The sequence below is a fragment of the Excalfactoria chinensis genome, chromosome 7 (assembly GCF_039878825.1).
Source record: "Excalfactoria chinensis isolate bCotChi1 chromosome 7, bCotChi1.hap2, whole genome shotgun sequence".
NCBI classification, from domain to species: Eukaryota; Metazoa; Chordata; class Aves; order Galliformes; family Phasianidae; genus Excalfactoria; species Excalfactoria chinensis.
In genome coordinates this window covers 34,001,233-34,015,781 of record NC_092831.1, presented here as the reverse complement: position 1 = coordinate 34,015,781, position 14,549 = coordinate 34,001,233, and the positions used below count along the sequence as shown (strand labels likewise).

Below are 14,549 nucleotides of genomic sequence, written 5' to 3'. Positions count from 1 at the left end.
CCTGTACATGTTTGGTTTGAAATGATTTTTATATGCTGTGGCTGCAGCATATAGCAAACAGCTGGCTAGAGCTGTTTGTTGCTACTCTGCAGCATATACCACTTTAGAGGGCTTTTCATCACCTTTATAGCTTTGACAGGCACTTCTGTGGCAGAGTTCTTAATTTAACTGATGAGATGATCTTGTTTTCATCTTTTTTACTGATGTTCTTTTAAAGTTGAGCAGTTTGATTCCTCTGAGCCAGCTCTACCTTTGCTGGGTAGAACTTATCTCATTAGTTCCTTTCTTCATACAGTGCATTTTATAGCATGTTTCTTGAGTTAATCCTTGCTGCCAGCTCCAGGTTCTGCAGTGTATCACAGCAGACCAAAGCCTGATTCTCAGTCTCAGAGAAGTCTCTGTTATCCAGCAGTGACCCTGCAGGAACTGACATTCACCTCCTCTGGCTGTTGGATCTCTCTGGAGGGATCTCTGCTCCCACTTGCTTTTCCACGGCTGCTTCAGCTATGAGCTTCTGAGGGCAGAGCTGCAATCCTATGTTACAAAGCATATGTCTAGATTGCCACGGTGGTAACTACATGGGAAAGACTGTAGCTGTCTGCATTTTGACACTCGGTGTTGGGCAGACATGCTGATGTGCTCTGTAGTCTGTGCTGATGATGCCAGGGATGTTGGGTGGGATTTGTCTGCCCCTACGTGCTGCTACACTTATTTTCCTTGGAAAGGTTTGGTAGAGGTCATGCATAATAAGATGCACTAATGTTGCTGTTATTAACACATCAATTAAGTTGTACTTTTTCTTTAGGCTTATGCACGTTTGATTTGAAGGTGGAGAGCATGGAGCAGCCCTGTGAATGCACCAGCCACTTGAAAGTGATGTGGCATTGCTGCAAGTTTGACTGGGAAAGTTACACTTAATTTCAGCTCATGGAAGATGAAAATCTCTTTGAAGTATTCACTTGATCTCTCATTAAGAGGCTGAATTTTTAGTTTGACTAGTGTCCTTCAGCAAGGGATCCATCTAGTCATTGGCTTTGTTTATTGGCACCTGTATCTTGTTCTGGAAGAAGTCAAATATTTAGCCCCTCTTTCTTCTTCTCACAGGTACTGGTGAGTTTCATGGAGCTGTGTCCCATTTCCCTTCAGTCACCTCTCTTCCAGCCATCACCTTTCCTGTCTGTCATACTGGCAGCCTTGGTGCTGGCTGCTTGTTCCCATCCTTGCCCTTATATTGTCGCTGCAGCCAGCAGGCTGGGAGCTTCAGCTTGCTTTAAAGCTAAGGATGCAAGGTGGAGACTCAGCTTAGCCAATTGCTGGCCCCGAAAGGAGCACATCCTACAGCTTCCCCACATATCCCTGTCTGCCTCCCACCACTTCTCTTTGCAGTTGCTGGGCCGAAGGAGCTCACTGAGTCACTGAAAATAAGCCAGCCAAAAGGAGTGCTTAGCTTCTCACTGGGTGAGGGAGGTGACTGGGCTTGTAGAATGATACAGCAAGCTGCAGAGAGGGTTGGGGCTGCGCAGCAGAGAGATGAGATGATGATGAGTACCATAGGATCTCTCCCTTCTCTTGATATCAAGCTGTGTCTGGGCCATTCAGCCACCTTGTGCACAGTCACTGTGATGCTTTTCCTTTGGTTGTATCAATAGAGGCTCCTTGTGTACCTGAGCAAATGCTTCTTCTAGGAGGAAGTGGAGGGGAGGCAGAGCATCACATGAATAGCAACAACTCCCATTGCATTGTTTCTCCAAGTGCTGGGGTGGTGGACCAGCATTGTGCCTAGTTGTGCAGCTTTACTATGGGCAGTTCTGTAAAATGTGAGCTTTGAAGGACGCTTCTTCAAAAGTCATCTCTGTTGCTTGTGCCTAAAATAGATGATGCACAGAACATAAACTCGCATGATTCTGCTTGCTAGGTAAAATGAGATTTGTTTATGTGCAGTTTCCTGGCTGTTTGGAAGGCCCCTTATCATACCCTGAAACTCCACTGCTTTTGCCAAGGCCCACTGTGAATGATGGAGTAGGGATGAATACTTATTATAAAAATTGCTTTGATGTTTTGCATGTCTTTAACCAGAGGCACATGTGGAATTTGTTTTGGACAATGAATTTGAATTCTGCTGGGATTGATATTGTGTTGTTTTAAGAGGGGAGGTTTCCCCAGGAATGAAACTGTAAAGTCATGGATGTTCCCAGAGAGCTCCGGTTGCTTTAATAATCTTATATGGGAATTCTCTTAGGTATCAGAGGGCCAATTATGTGCTGCCCAGAAAGGACCAGGGAGAGATGTTTTTGTGCTAGAATTAATAGATACAGGCTGGTCACAGCAGGTTTGATGCCCTGCCTAACTCACCACTGTAAATTCGTAGGGCAGGGATAGTAATCATTTATTTCCTTCTCACATCTCCTCTTTGCTCAGCAGGACTAACTCTTAACAGGACAGCGTGGTTTCTTCTGATGTTTAGACAAGACATTAAAGACAAGCTGAAATGAAATACCCTAGAAAAACTGATCAAGAATGACTTGTAATAGCATGTGACATGGCAGGGTGGTGGATATCTTATGAAGGAAGTAGAAATCTTCAGTTAGATGGATGCTTTGTGGAAAGAAATCTCTTCTCAAAATAAAGGGGGAAAATAAAAGATACTCTACCCTTCTTAAAACAGGCTTCCTCATGGATTAAATGGCTGTTATTGTGGCCTGTGTGTAGATTTCATCAGGGCAACTCTCTTAAATAGGATACTTGCCCAGTTTCTTTGAAAGATCACTAGGACACCTGGAACCAGGTTTTGTGTGGAGCTGTGCTTAATTAATTATAAAGAGTGTGGCTGATATGCTATTTTGCTTGTTATTTTGTTTTTTAGTATTGTACTGCATCTCTTTTGTCTGTGGGATCTTTCACTTTATAGTAATTGCCCAACGTGATGACATTAGGTATTGATCCTGTTGCTGGGAGTTGCGGTATCCTGTGGCTTACTTATCTAGTGGGTACAGAGCCTGGTTCACATTTATTCAGGCAGCAACTGCGCTAAAATTTTGCCGTGCTTTAGCAAAACGAGTTGCTAAGAGATGCTTTTGCTGACCTGCTGGTGCAGCCCGCGCTCTCCTAGCCTGCACAGAGCATGTGTGCTGTTTAGCTGTATTGGCAGGCTCTCCCTCACAGTCCTGCATGCTGTGTTAGTAATCTCTTAAAATGGCTGCTACCTAAACAGCCTCTTTCCCCAAATCTTTAAGGCTGAGAGTAGGACGGCTTGGCAGTTGAGTTTGTGATGCTGCCCATGCATGGTCGGCAGGGCTGTGCCTATCCTCTTCCTGAGATGAAAGCTGTTTACTAAGATAGAGAAAAGGAAAGTGATAATTATACAGATATATCTAACAAGTGATGCACGAGCAATTGCTCACCACCCCCAACCGATGCCCAGCTAGCCCCTGAGCAGCATAACAGAGAGAGATGAACACCCACCACTTCAGAACATCTTCTACATGATGTCATAGGGTATGGAATGTCCCTTTGGCCAATCTATGTCAGCTGTACTAACTTTGTTCCCTCCCAGCTCCATGGGCCCTTCACTGCAAATGGCCTTGGCTCTGTACAGCACTGCTTAGCATGCAACTATAAACATGAGTGTGTTACCAACATTGCTTTCCTCCTAGAACCACAATACAGCATCTCACCAGGCACTCTGAAGAAACCAATTCCATCCCAGCTGAAACTAAGACTCTTTATTCCATACCATTTACGTCCAGTTTGGGTCCCACAATTTCTACATGTTCTAACTAATTCCCATCACCTATCTTATAAGGCATCTTGTGTATAGAAATGGTAACACGCTTCAGGGAAGAAGTAACATGTTTTTCCTGTTGGTGAGATATTGGCTTAGTTTATATACATATATGTTCACATATGGTATTGAGATAGTATTCTGTGTGTATTCTCTATTTTTCTCCAGAGGAACTAATTTTTCTACAAGTACCAGTTCTTATTTTGCAAAAAAGATCGCTTATTTCTTTTGCAGTTGCTTTGTAGAGGATCTGAAAGTGTTGGTAAACAGTAACAAAATGTCTGACTGAACTTTCTGTTTTCTCTAGCTTCGTGGTTGCAATTATAGGAAAGGCTACAATGCTGAAGCTGGTGACAAATGGATCTGGCTGAAATGAAATCTGCCTCGCTCGGGAGCCCTAACGGTGATCAACCACAGTGGAGAAGAAGCTGAGTTCAGTCTGCCTGCTCTGCATCAATTCTGTGTAGCACAAAGGAAATGCTGGGTAAATCATCTTCCAGCTGCAGCATAAGAGAATAGACTCCTGGAAGGCAAATGCAAATCACCTCATTCTGGTTTGTTCTTCCCTGCTGAATTCAGGGTGCTTTGTCTTTGAATGCTTGATAGCCTATGTGTAATAGAAAAGTGGTATTGCAGGAGCAGACTTGAGATCAGTGCTGAACTTCTTCATCAAGACTGTGGCATGCTATTATACAGAATTATTGTTGTTTTCCTGAATGAAGAGAAATTAAACCTGTATCCTTCTGGTTCTCACAAAGTTAATTTCTTGCTCTGTCATGCATGGTGTTTTATTCGCTTCATTAGAAGAGGCCACCAGCTTAAATAATGCGCTCACATCATGTTCTGAAAGCCTCTTAGCAGACATCAGTATCGAAACAATGAAAAGCAGGGACAAGTTGTTGAGAGAAGGAAGGAAGTTTCCTTGATGCGAACAGCAAAATGGCTGTGCTTAGAAGTAAAACAAACAAAAAATGAAGATAATTGCCAGCAGTTGTTCTCATAGCTTCTTCCTGTGAATGGGAGCCATAGATCAACATGTTCGTGGGGTATGAAAGACAGAAGTAAGTATTATTTTTGTAAGTCCCCGAAAATCCAAGTTCTTTCTTTTTAAATGAATGGTTCATTTGGTATTGGTTAGTCACACAAATGATGCATCCTTGGCATTGGCTCAAGCATTTTTGTCCAGATTTGGTCTGAAGAAATTTTGTGTTTCCATCAAGGGGCTGAGCACGTCTGTCACTGGATGGAAGTGCTGTCAGGCGTTCTGGCTTTCAGGGCAATGCCTTTGAATTAAGCAAGTAGGTCTAGCCCACGTATCAAAACTAGTGTGGAAAGAGCCTTTTAATGAACAATAGGGTAGAAAAGTCTCTCTTCTCACTGATCTCTGAGTTCTGTTTCCATGTTTTATGGCTTTAATTGCATTTCCAATTGCAAAAGGACTGACCCCTTTGGTACTGCTGTGCCACCCTGTGCTGATGCAGCTGGTGGATCCACGGAGAGGGGTGAGTGCTGGGAGGCAGTGCCAAGTATGCAAGTGTGAAGCTGTTGTCCTCAGCTCTCTGAAGTTCTGTGGCCTTGAGGCCTGGTCAGCAGCAGGAGCTGCTCGGTGTGGTCCTCATGCTGCTGAACTGTGCTGTCAGCTGCTGCCTCCTGCTCCTCACAGGGCAACTTGTAAGGGTTTGTGCCTTTCTCAGTACCTTGGCGCTCTTGGCCACCACGATGTGGTAAAAATAAAGCTTGCCTCGCTTGAGGCTTTGTGCATTTTCACCTTCTAGATCTCTGTGTGTTCCAGCAAGGCCACGTGCTTCGTCATCCCATGCCTTTCCCAGGAAGGTGTGTCCTGGTGGTCTGGTGCCTGAGAGCCTGAGCCACTGCTGTCTGTTCCTGTGGATGAGATCCTGAGCAATCAGTGTGTTAGCTTTCCTTTAACTGTCTCACAGCAGCCAGTAATGAGTGTGGAGATGAAAAGAACATCTGCTGGGGCTTTAGATTCCCTTTGGAGGAGTCCAGCTCTGTTTTTACAGGTGTCCTCCATCTCAGTGTTGCTCTGTTTTCCAGGTGTTGTAATTCACTTGGCAATGCATGCAGTGTCAGAACTCTTAGAAGGGCGTTCTGCACTGTGTGTGTGGTGCTGGCACAGCTGTTGAGTTTAACTTTGCTTTAGCAGGGCACGACGTGGTGCAGAGCATTTATCAGAGCCTTCCCTGCCTGCTCCAGTGGGCCCCGAGTTCAGCTTTGGATGTGATGGAGTTTAACTCCAGTGCTGTTGGCTTGTGTGGCAGGCAGTGTGGTATGACAAAATACAGATGGGACATAGTTTTTAATCCATGTTTTAACTTCTCTTCAGAAGTAAAACCATTTACAAACTAATTCTGTGAAGGAAATAACTTTCTCTCCCCTTGCTGTGGGAAGGAGTGTTAGCTGTGTTTTTTCTCTTCCCTCCTTCCTACTCCAACACTTCAACTAGCAAGCCAGCTGTAAAGTCTTGGACTTTTGAAGGCTATTCTGTGCCAGTTAAATGAAACTGTCTCCAGTTCTTTATTAGATTGCAAAAGATAAAATGACTCAAGTCCTCTTCACACTACTGCGTAGGTGCATATGTGATATTATCTGCAGTCTGTCTTGTTATCCCCGGTTCCCATTGCCTGTATTAATGCATGGGGAAGCTTGCCTCTTGCCTGTCATGTCCCATGCTTGAATTCTGCCTACTTTCCAAAGGCAGATTCACAGGGAATGGTGTTGATTCATCTAGAGCCATCTACCCCGTGTTATGTGCAGAGCCACTGGGATTCCCAGCATCAGCATCAGTCCAGTTACTTCCACCACCCTTTGGTTCACTGCCCATTTGCTCTAGGAGGGTGAAAACAAAGAGGAGATGGGAACAGGTCCTGCCACCAAAACGATGGCTTGGTATGCTGCAGTCTTGGGTGAGTTTGTGATGGTTGCCTCTTGGCCTCAGGATCCAGTGCTTTCATGCCAATGCTCGTCCTGTGCGAACAGCTTGGCTTACCGCAGTTCAGAGTTGATCTCCTATCCACCCCCTCTGGCCCTTGCTGTGGTTGGTGGATGAGTGTCTGTGCTTTCCCAGCACATCCTTTAATAGCCTCCTTGCCGGCTGGGGACAGCTGTAGCTGCCCAGAGTGGAACCAGGGCAGCCTCTGCTGAAGGTGCCTGCAACGTGTCTGAGCCCCTTCTGCTTTGCAGCTCAGCGTGAGCTATTGATTCCTCACCTGCCCCTACCCACACCATACTCTTCAGCAATGACATCTGGCCCAGGGCTACAATTAAGAGATTCAATGAGTTTCTTTCTCCACTTCCTCCTTCAAGGTGTAACTTTCACGTTTTAATCGCAGTGAGGTTTAGATTTTAACTGCTGCTGAAATTCTGTGAAAGCAAAGAGCCTCTGCTGTTGAAATTGAATCAGAAGATGCAGGTTGCTGTGCCTCCACCACAGACACAAACTGCAGTGAATCTCTTCTGTTAAAGAGCTTGCTGAGCAAGGGTAATTTAGATGCACAACCAATTCCAGCTGGCTTTGAATTCTGTTTACAGAAGACTGGGCAAAGTGAATCATTTGTGCAAAAGTTAATGGAAGCAAGTGGAGCAACGGGGAGGTGGGACTGCACACCATACCTAAATGAGCTGCTTTCCAGGAACGTGTGTACTCAGGTTTATTGCAAGCATTTATCAAAGTCCTCAAAAGGATCCATATACACTAAAGCAGGCCTTGGAGGAGAAGGGGGTCTAGAGATGAATAAAAGGGATTGCCTTCCTGCTGTACGTTCCTGGCTACCTGTTCACTTGCACATTGTGATCCTGGGCAAGCTCCTTGTGGCTGTGTGGTCCTGGGGGAACTCCATTCTACATCCATATTGCTTCCTGTGGCCCCGCTCAGTTTGCTCTCTTGTGAAATGAGCCTTTAATTCAACACCAGTTGAAAGCTGGTCGGGCATCTGAAATTGCATTCTCCTTGAAGGCCATGTGTGGTGAGAGCAGCCTAGAGCCATACTCTCAACAGCTTTCTGCAGCAGATTTAGCCCGACCCCTCATCCCTTGATACCTCTTTTCCATGCTGAAGGGGTTTGGGTCTGGTTTCCTCTGCATCTTTGCATCTCCAGCTGGTCTCCCTACTGCACTGGCAAGAAAGTGCCACGTCTCTGTCATGCTGCAGTGATAAGCAAACTTGCTTGGGCCATGGCCACCCAGGAGCACCAGAAGCTCCAGGTTTGGTGTTGTGGTTTGGAGATACCCATCGTGCTAGAGGAAGGAGCTTGGGCGCTGTGCTAAGGAGCCTTTCTGAGAAAGGGAAACTGTTTCCCCTCGCAGTCATTCAGTAAGACGCACTTAATTTGATCTGACCCTTTTAACCTTGATAAGAACACAGCATTCCTTACATAGCTGCTGATCAGATAGCGTCACTGCAGGAGCGGTGCGGGCGGTGGGATGGCATGAAACCTGCCAGTTCTGCTCCAGTTCCCAGCTTTAAGTTTTATTTGCCAAATACATATGCACAGCGAGATCAAAACAAAAGTGTTGCCTGCCGGTGCTGTGTAATTCCTCTGCTGGAGCCCAGCCTAGCTGCTTCTATCTGATGGGACCACTCCTGACTGTTTGATTCCTGCTGGGCTTCTCCACCCTGCCCTGCAGAGCTCCAGATACAGACAATACCCAGATCCTGAGAAGTCTTTTTGTCTCAATTAGCTCAGTGGCAGCCAAGTGCCTTTTGGAGATGGCTGGGCTTTCTGTTCATGGCTTGCAAAAAGTTGACCAAAAGGAGGCACAGTCCATCCAGCCATGGCATGGCTGGCCTCCAAGCTGTGCCTGTTTGCCATCATCTGGGATTGATGAGGTTGATTTTTATCCTCCTTAGGAGGAAGGGTGTTGAGGAACTAGTGGGATCCCTGCAGGTGAGGTTGGTTGTTACAACAGAGGCTCCATTGACTGCCTTTAGGTTCTGGTTTCTGCCTCCTTACAGGAGATCCCTGGGCATCTGGAGGAGGAACCCCTTTGCTGCTTCTCTGTGTTGGGTGTGGGTGAAACTCAGACTCCTGTTGTCCTCAGAGCCCATGATGGGAGTGTGAGGTCTCATGGCTTTAGTTTCCTGCTTCCACTTCCTGTCCCAAAGTTTCCTTATCCCAGAGCAGAGTCCTGATCCCAACTGCAGTGCTTGCAGCAGTACCAATTCCACTGGTCTGTTACACTTTGAGGATTAACAGTGATATATAGACATTGTTTTCACCTTCCATTCAGAGCAAGAGCAGCCTGCTGCTGGGGTCACTGTTGTGCAGATGGAGACAAGTTTTGGACTTCTAACCTATGCTGTGTAGGTAGGACCATGACCAAAGCATGGTGCAGCTTTCCCCTCTGCTCAGCCTGTTCTGTGCTGTGCTGGCCAGGCGGGGAGCAGAGGGGGACAGGAACCCAAAGTGCAGTAGAGCTGTGCCACTGGGGCAACCCAAAACCACAGTAGTCTCACGAAGCTCTGTTTGTTTCCCCCTAGGTCCTGGCAGAGCTTTGAGTACATAAAACGCCATTCAGCTCCTCCCCATGCCCTTTGATTTCCCTGTGCTTAGTTTTATGTGCAGAGGACATCCTGACCAGCACATACTAAACGAAGTGCAGGGCAAGTGCATGAGCCTCATGCAGAGCCTCTGGTATTCCCGTCTTGCAGCTTCCCGGTGGGATGCAGAGGGCTTTCCCAGCATGTCCCATTAGGTGGCAATGCAGCCTGTTCCTGTATGCAGCACCCGAGGGCAGAGGCAGGGAGTGTGGGGCTTCAGACTGGGGTCTACAGGCTGCACTGGGATGGGCTGGTGGTGCTGGGGCTCCTGGTGCGTGGGAAGGGCACTGGCTGTCTGTACTGCCCTTCTCAGCATGCTGCCCCAGGCCTGCAGGGGATGGTGGCACCTGCGGTGCACTGGCCAGGCTGCTTGAGCTCTTGCTTAAGAAACAAGCAAGCACAGAGCTCATCTGGCCAAGCACTGGCATGCCTGGCTGTGGTGGGGACTTCCCAGGCAGCATCACTCATGGACCAGACGGAGCATGGCCCCTGAAGGTGCTCTGTGCAGCTGTGGAGGAGATGGCTGGGTGTGGGGCAGGGGCTGAAAGGTGGGTCCGTGGTGCTCTGAACACCCCAGCTGGAAGGCTAGTCCTCAGGATGTACAAGCTGAGCATCCCATATCTCCCATATCTTCTATGTTCCATGGAGACTTTATCTGGAGATCAGAACACTCCCAGGTCCAAATCTCCAACAGAGCAGTGTTTGGCAGCAGCCTGGCCAAGGAGAGTTAAGTAATATTAACGCGTGATGCTTCATTGCCACGTAATTAACTTCAGCTGCTTTTGAGCTGAAGCAAATTACCCTCAAAGCCGGTTTGTGTACCAGGGAGAACTTTGAACTGCGGTCCCAGCCCTTTTGTAGGCAGGGAGGGAGCTGTTCCTGGTTGTGGCTGCAGCTCTGTGTGTGGCTGTAGATGAGATAGCGCAGCCCCGACCGCCCCATTTGGGATGCAGCTGGTTTGGGGTGCGTCGGCCACAGGGCCAACCCCCTGCACACAAGGCAGGGGTTGTTCACCCTGACTGTCACTAACCCCAGGGCATGGGGAACCACTCAGCACCCCAGGGAGCTGTGTTCTTCTGTTGTGTTTTCTTTGCATTTTCATCTCTCACCTCCAGTGGTCACAGGACCGTGTGGCAGCTCGTGCATGGACCCACAGCTCGTATCTGGTCCATACCCAATGCCTGTTCCAGATCCCTGTGCTGAGGATCTGCTCTGGGAGAGCAGGACTCCAGCTGGCTTATCTGGGATGCCTCAGCTAAGGGCAGCCTAATTGACTGTGATAAATTAGGAGATCCTGAAAACGAATGAAGATGGGAAGCTCTTAAGCCAAGCTCTCATTGCTGATAGGATGCAAGGCAGGTGCGCCTGGACCTGGCACCCAGAGAGGTGTGCATCGATGAAAGAAATGCATTCAGGAGATGCAGAGAGGAAGCCTCATGCTGAGCCATCAGCCCCAAATGTCCCACTGGGAGGAGGAATTGGGCAGGGCAGGACTAAGCTGGGTGATGGTGAGCATCCCACCAGGGATCACAACCTTCAGATCAGCCACGTGCAGTAAGTTCATGAAGAGGTTCATCATAAGGCAATCTAATGAGAAGCAGTATAGCCAAGTGCTTCCCATTCTGTGACGCACGTCCAAATCTTAATAGAAGCTGACAGCCTGACCCTGTTACCGAGCTCTGGCCAAATAAAATCATCCTGATAGCTCCCCGGAGAAAGCTGCCATGGCTTTAATATGTCTTCTCATAACATTTATCCAAGTGACTGAAAAAGAACCCCTACAGTTGTCCCCCATCTTGGCACCTCACTCCTGCATGAAACCAGGAAGGCTGGAGGGGTCCAAATGCACTCACTTTGTGGGGTGTTTCAGTAAATTAGCAGCTCGTTCATTTGCCATAGCAGCTCATTTGCTTTGAGATGCAGCACTTCTCAATTGGCCACATCTGCACAGCCTACAGCATGCACTGGACCTTTGGCCTTTGGATGGCGGCGTGGTTGGATGGAGCTGGGCACGCTCTGATTGCATCCTCAGAATGGGTATGACAGCAGGGAGGTGTTTACCCAGAAAACAAACAACCTTCAATCCCATCTCAGCTTGAAACTGCCGCCATTTGGGTCCCGCAGTGTGAGGACCAGCAGCTCTCCCAGTGAGCTGCCCCTTGGACGTGGGAATGCAAAGCACCAGCGCTCAGCGCAGAAGGAAAGTTGGCAAGCGCCTGCACGCGGTTGGTTTTGGTTTTGGCTTTGTGTGGGTTTTTGTGTTGGTTTGTTGTTTTGTTTTAATAGCCTTTTATTTATTAAGCTACTTTGGAGTCTGATTCACTTTGCTCTGCTCAATATTTATTAGTGCTTCACCTGCCTTGAACTGGGGAGCTGCAGGCACTTTGATAAATGGATTGCCTTTCCTGGAACGATGTCCACACATCAGCTAATGGGGATCTTCCAGTTCCCTGCTGCGCCTGCCAAGGCACCATCCTGTAGGTCGGTGGTGGCTAAAAGAACAACCCCAGCTTGCTCAGGCACAGACCTCCCCACTTGGGGTGGTTTGGGTGGGAGTTGTGTTGCCGTTTGAGCTCTCTTAATTCAGGGCTGTCCCATTTGAAAGAGATGGGAGATCTGGAACAGAGAAGGCTCAGGGGACCCTTATTGCTCTCTACAGCTCCCTTAAAGGAGGTTGTGGCAAGGTGGGGGTCAGCCTCTGCTCCCTGGCAACAGTAATAGAATGAGAGATAATGGCCTTAAGTTGTACCAGGAGAGGTTCAGGTTAGACATCAGGAACAATTTCTTCTCATAAAGAGCAGTGCTGCAGTGGCACAGCTGCCCAGGGAGTGCATCCCTGGGGGTGTTCCAGAACTGTGGATATATGGCACTGAAGGATGTGGGCAGTGGGCATGGTGGGGTGGGCTGGGGTTGGACTTGGGAATCTTAAAGGTCTTTTTCAACCGGAATGTATCTGTGATTCTAAGAGGGTCTGCCCTAAAGGATGGGAGAGCACGAGGGTGAGGTTGCAATGCCCTTGTATTTGTAGGAAGGAGCCACTGAAGGTGACCTGCCATTGCTGTGTGAATGGCCCCAGGATGGGCTTTTGGACCCTGGTGATGTTCTGTCAGTAGCCTCACAGATGTGATCATAGAATCTCGACAGGTTGGAAAAGACCTTAAAGACGTCCAACCTCAACCTGACCAGCTCTCCTGCAGTGCCTCACGTCTCTCTGCGGGGCATCCTGCAGCGTCTGGAAAGACTCAGCTCTCTCCTCAGCGGGGAAATCAGCTGTGTCTCTTCTTCGCACTGCGTTTTCCCTCTTCCCCTCTGCCACGAGTACACTGATCCCCAGCACGATGTTACAGCACCGTATCCACCCCCACGCTCCGTGTCCATCATCTGCCGACAGCGGGGTGGGCACCGGTGCGGGTGCTGCTCTGAGTCCCTCCCCCTGCCTGCGGCCTCTGCTGCGGGGTCTCTGCCACTGAAGCCATAGGTTAATCTTTTACAGCAGCAAAAAATAAAGAAGCGTTTAGCAGCTCATCAGCTAGCTAACAGCTCGGGACCACGCGATGCAGTGCAAGAACACTCCTAATTAGCTACTGCTTCGCCTGGGGGTGGGAAAGGGGATACTCCCTGGAAACGCACCTCTCCCCTCCGTGTGGCTTCTTCCATCTTTTGCAGTTTCTCCCAGCTGCTGTAACCTCCCTTTCTGCCCAGCTAAGCTGCCTATGCTTGAGCAACTCTTGGCCAGACCTGTCGTTTCAAACGCAAAAGGAAGCAGAAGAATTCATCCTTAATTGCAGTAATGGGAAAAGAAAGCCTTAACGGCACTGTAATGGAAGCGCAGCCCCACCTAGGTTTGCACAGGCCGTGGGAGCTGGCAGCTGGGGCTGAAGCACCGCCGGTGGCTTCTGCCTTTAAATGCCACGTAGTGTAAGATAATGATGTGTTAAAAATACAGAAAGCAAAGAGAATCGCAGTATAACCTGTGTTGGAAGGGACCCACGAGGATCATAGCTCCTGGCCCCGCACAGCACCACCAAACCCAAACCCCATGTCTGAGAGCTCCTTGGGCTCTGGCAGGGCTGTGCTCGCTGCCTGGGGAGCTTTTTCCATACCCCCTGCCCTCTGCTGAAGAACCTTTTCCTGACACCCACCTGACCCTCCCCCTGACATAGCCCCATGCCATGCTAGCGGTGGGCTGAGGGCAGCGTTGTGATGCTGCATGCCTAATGGGAGGCATGTGGGTCTCAGTACAGTCCACCACTGTACTCTGCAAAGGTCGAGTTTTCCCACTGAGGACTAGGAGAACAGGGAGCTGCCTGGTAATGACCACAGAAGCTGGAGCTGACAAACAGCAGAAGCTAGGTGTGACCAAGCTATTGAAGTTCATCCTGCATTTTGTTGCTGCAGAGGCAGGGGCAACAGTAGGGAGACCAAGAGATGGGCTGATCTGTAAGAAATGAGTTTATTAAATGCCTCGTCTCATCCTCCCAGATCCTCTTAATTTCCTGTGTTCCAACAGAAAGGAAAGCATGCCAGGGAGAACAAGCTAACAGGGCACAAGCAACCCTTTCTGATGACTCTACAGGCTGAGCAGGTCAGAGCAGAGTGCTTTTGTAATGGTAGCCTTTGCCCCAGACTAGTTAATATGTGAAAACCAAAATGGGCTGTGATTAGATCTGGTCCTTTTGGATGCCACAGCCTGCAGCACCTCGTCACATTACAGGCCATGCTCAGCTAGCCTGTGCTGGGCTTTGTGGGCCCACAGCATCCCTCCTCATCTCTCTGTGTGCCTTTTCACCATACCTGGGAACTGCAGCCAAAATGTGGGCTCTGGAGGGCTGCATGATCACTCACTCACTCATGTTATCCAGGCTCCTCATGCATGGCACACAGAGACGAAGAGAGGCTGAAGTCATGGTCGCCCTTAGCATGATCCGCCTGCCTGAAACCTAATGTGAGTTTATTGAACCTTCCCAGAGTCTGAATCCAAATCTTTCTCTTCAAATCTGTTCTTTATGGGCTTGGTTGTGTTTTAGGACCTCAGTAAAAACAATCTTTTTAAACTGAAACAGAAGAAAATTGGTCATTACAGCACATTTCTTTCCAGGCTGGCACGTGTTGGAAGCGTTCTTAATTAATAGCGCAACGGGAATTAAAACGAAAGGGAAATGTTAGAGCAAGCTCGTGGACAGATGTAGAGGAGGAGCCCATGAAGGA

The 14,549-nt window shown here is 48.4% G+C and overlaps 1 protein-coding gene across 1 annotated transcript in view; it reads left to right on the top strand.

The window, feature by feature from the left end:
• Positions 1–4,543, top strand: part of NDUFA10 (NADH:ubiquinone oxidoreductase subunit A10) — a 35,392-nt gene extending 30,849 nt beyond the window's left edge. Inside the window, exon 10 of the mRNA XM_072341242.1 lies at positions 4,089–4,543. Within this exon, the coding sequence (XP_072197343.1) occupies positions 4,089–4,157 (69 nt within the window). The 3' untranslated portion in view covers positions 4,158–4,543. The remainder of the gene's footprint in view (positions 1–4,088) is intronic.
• The last annotated feature ends 10,006 nt before the right edge of the window (positions 4,544–14,549 follow it).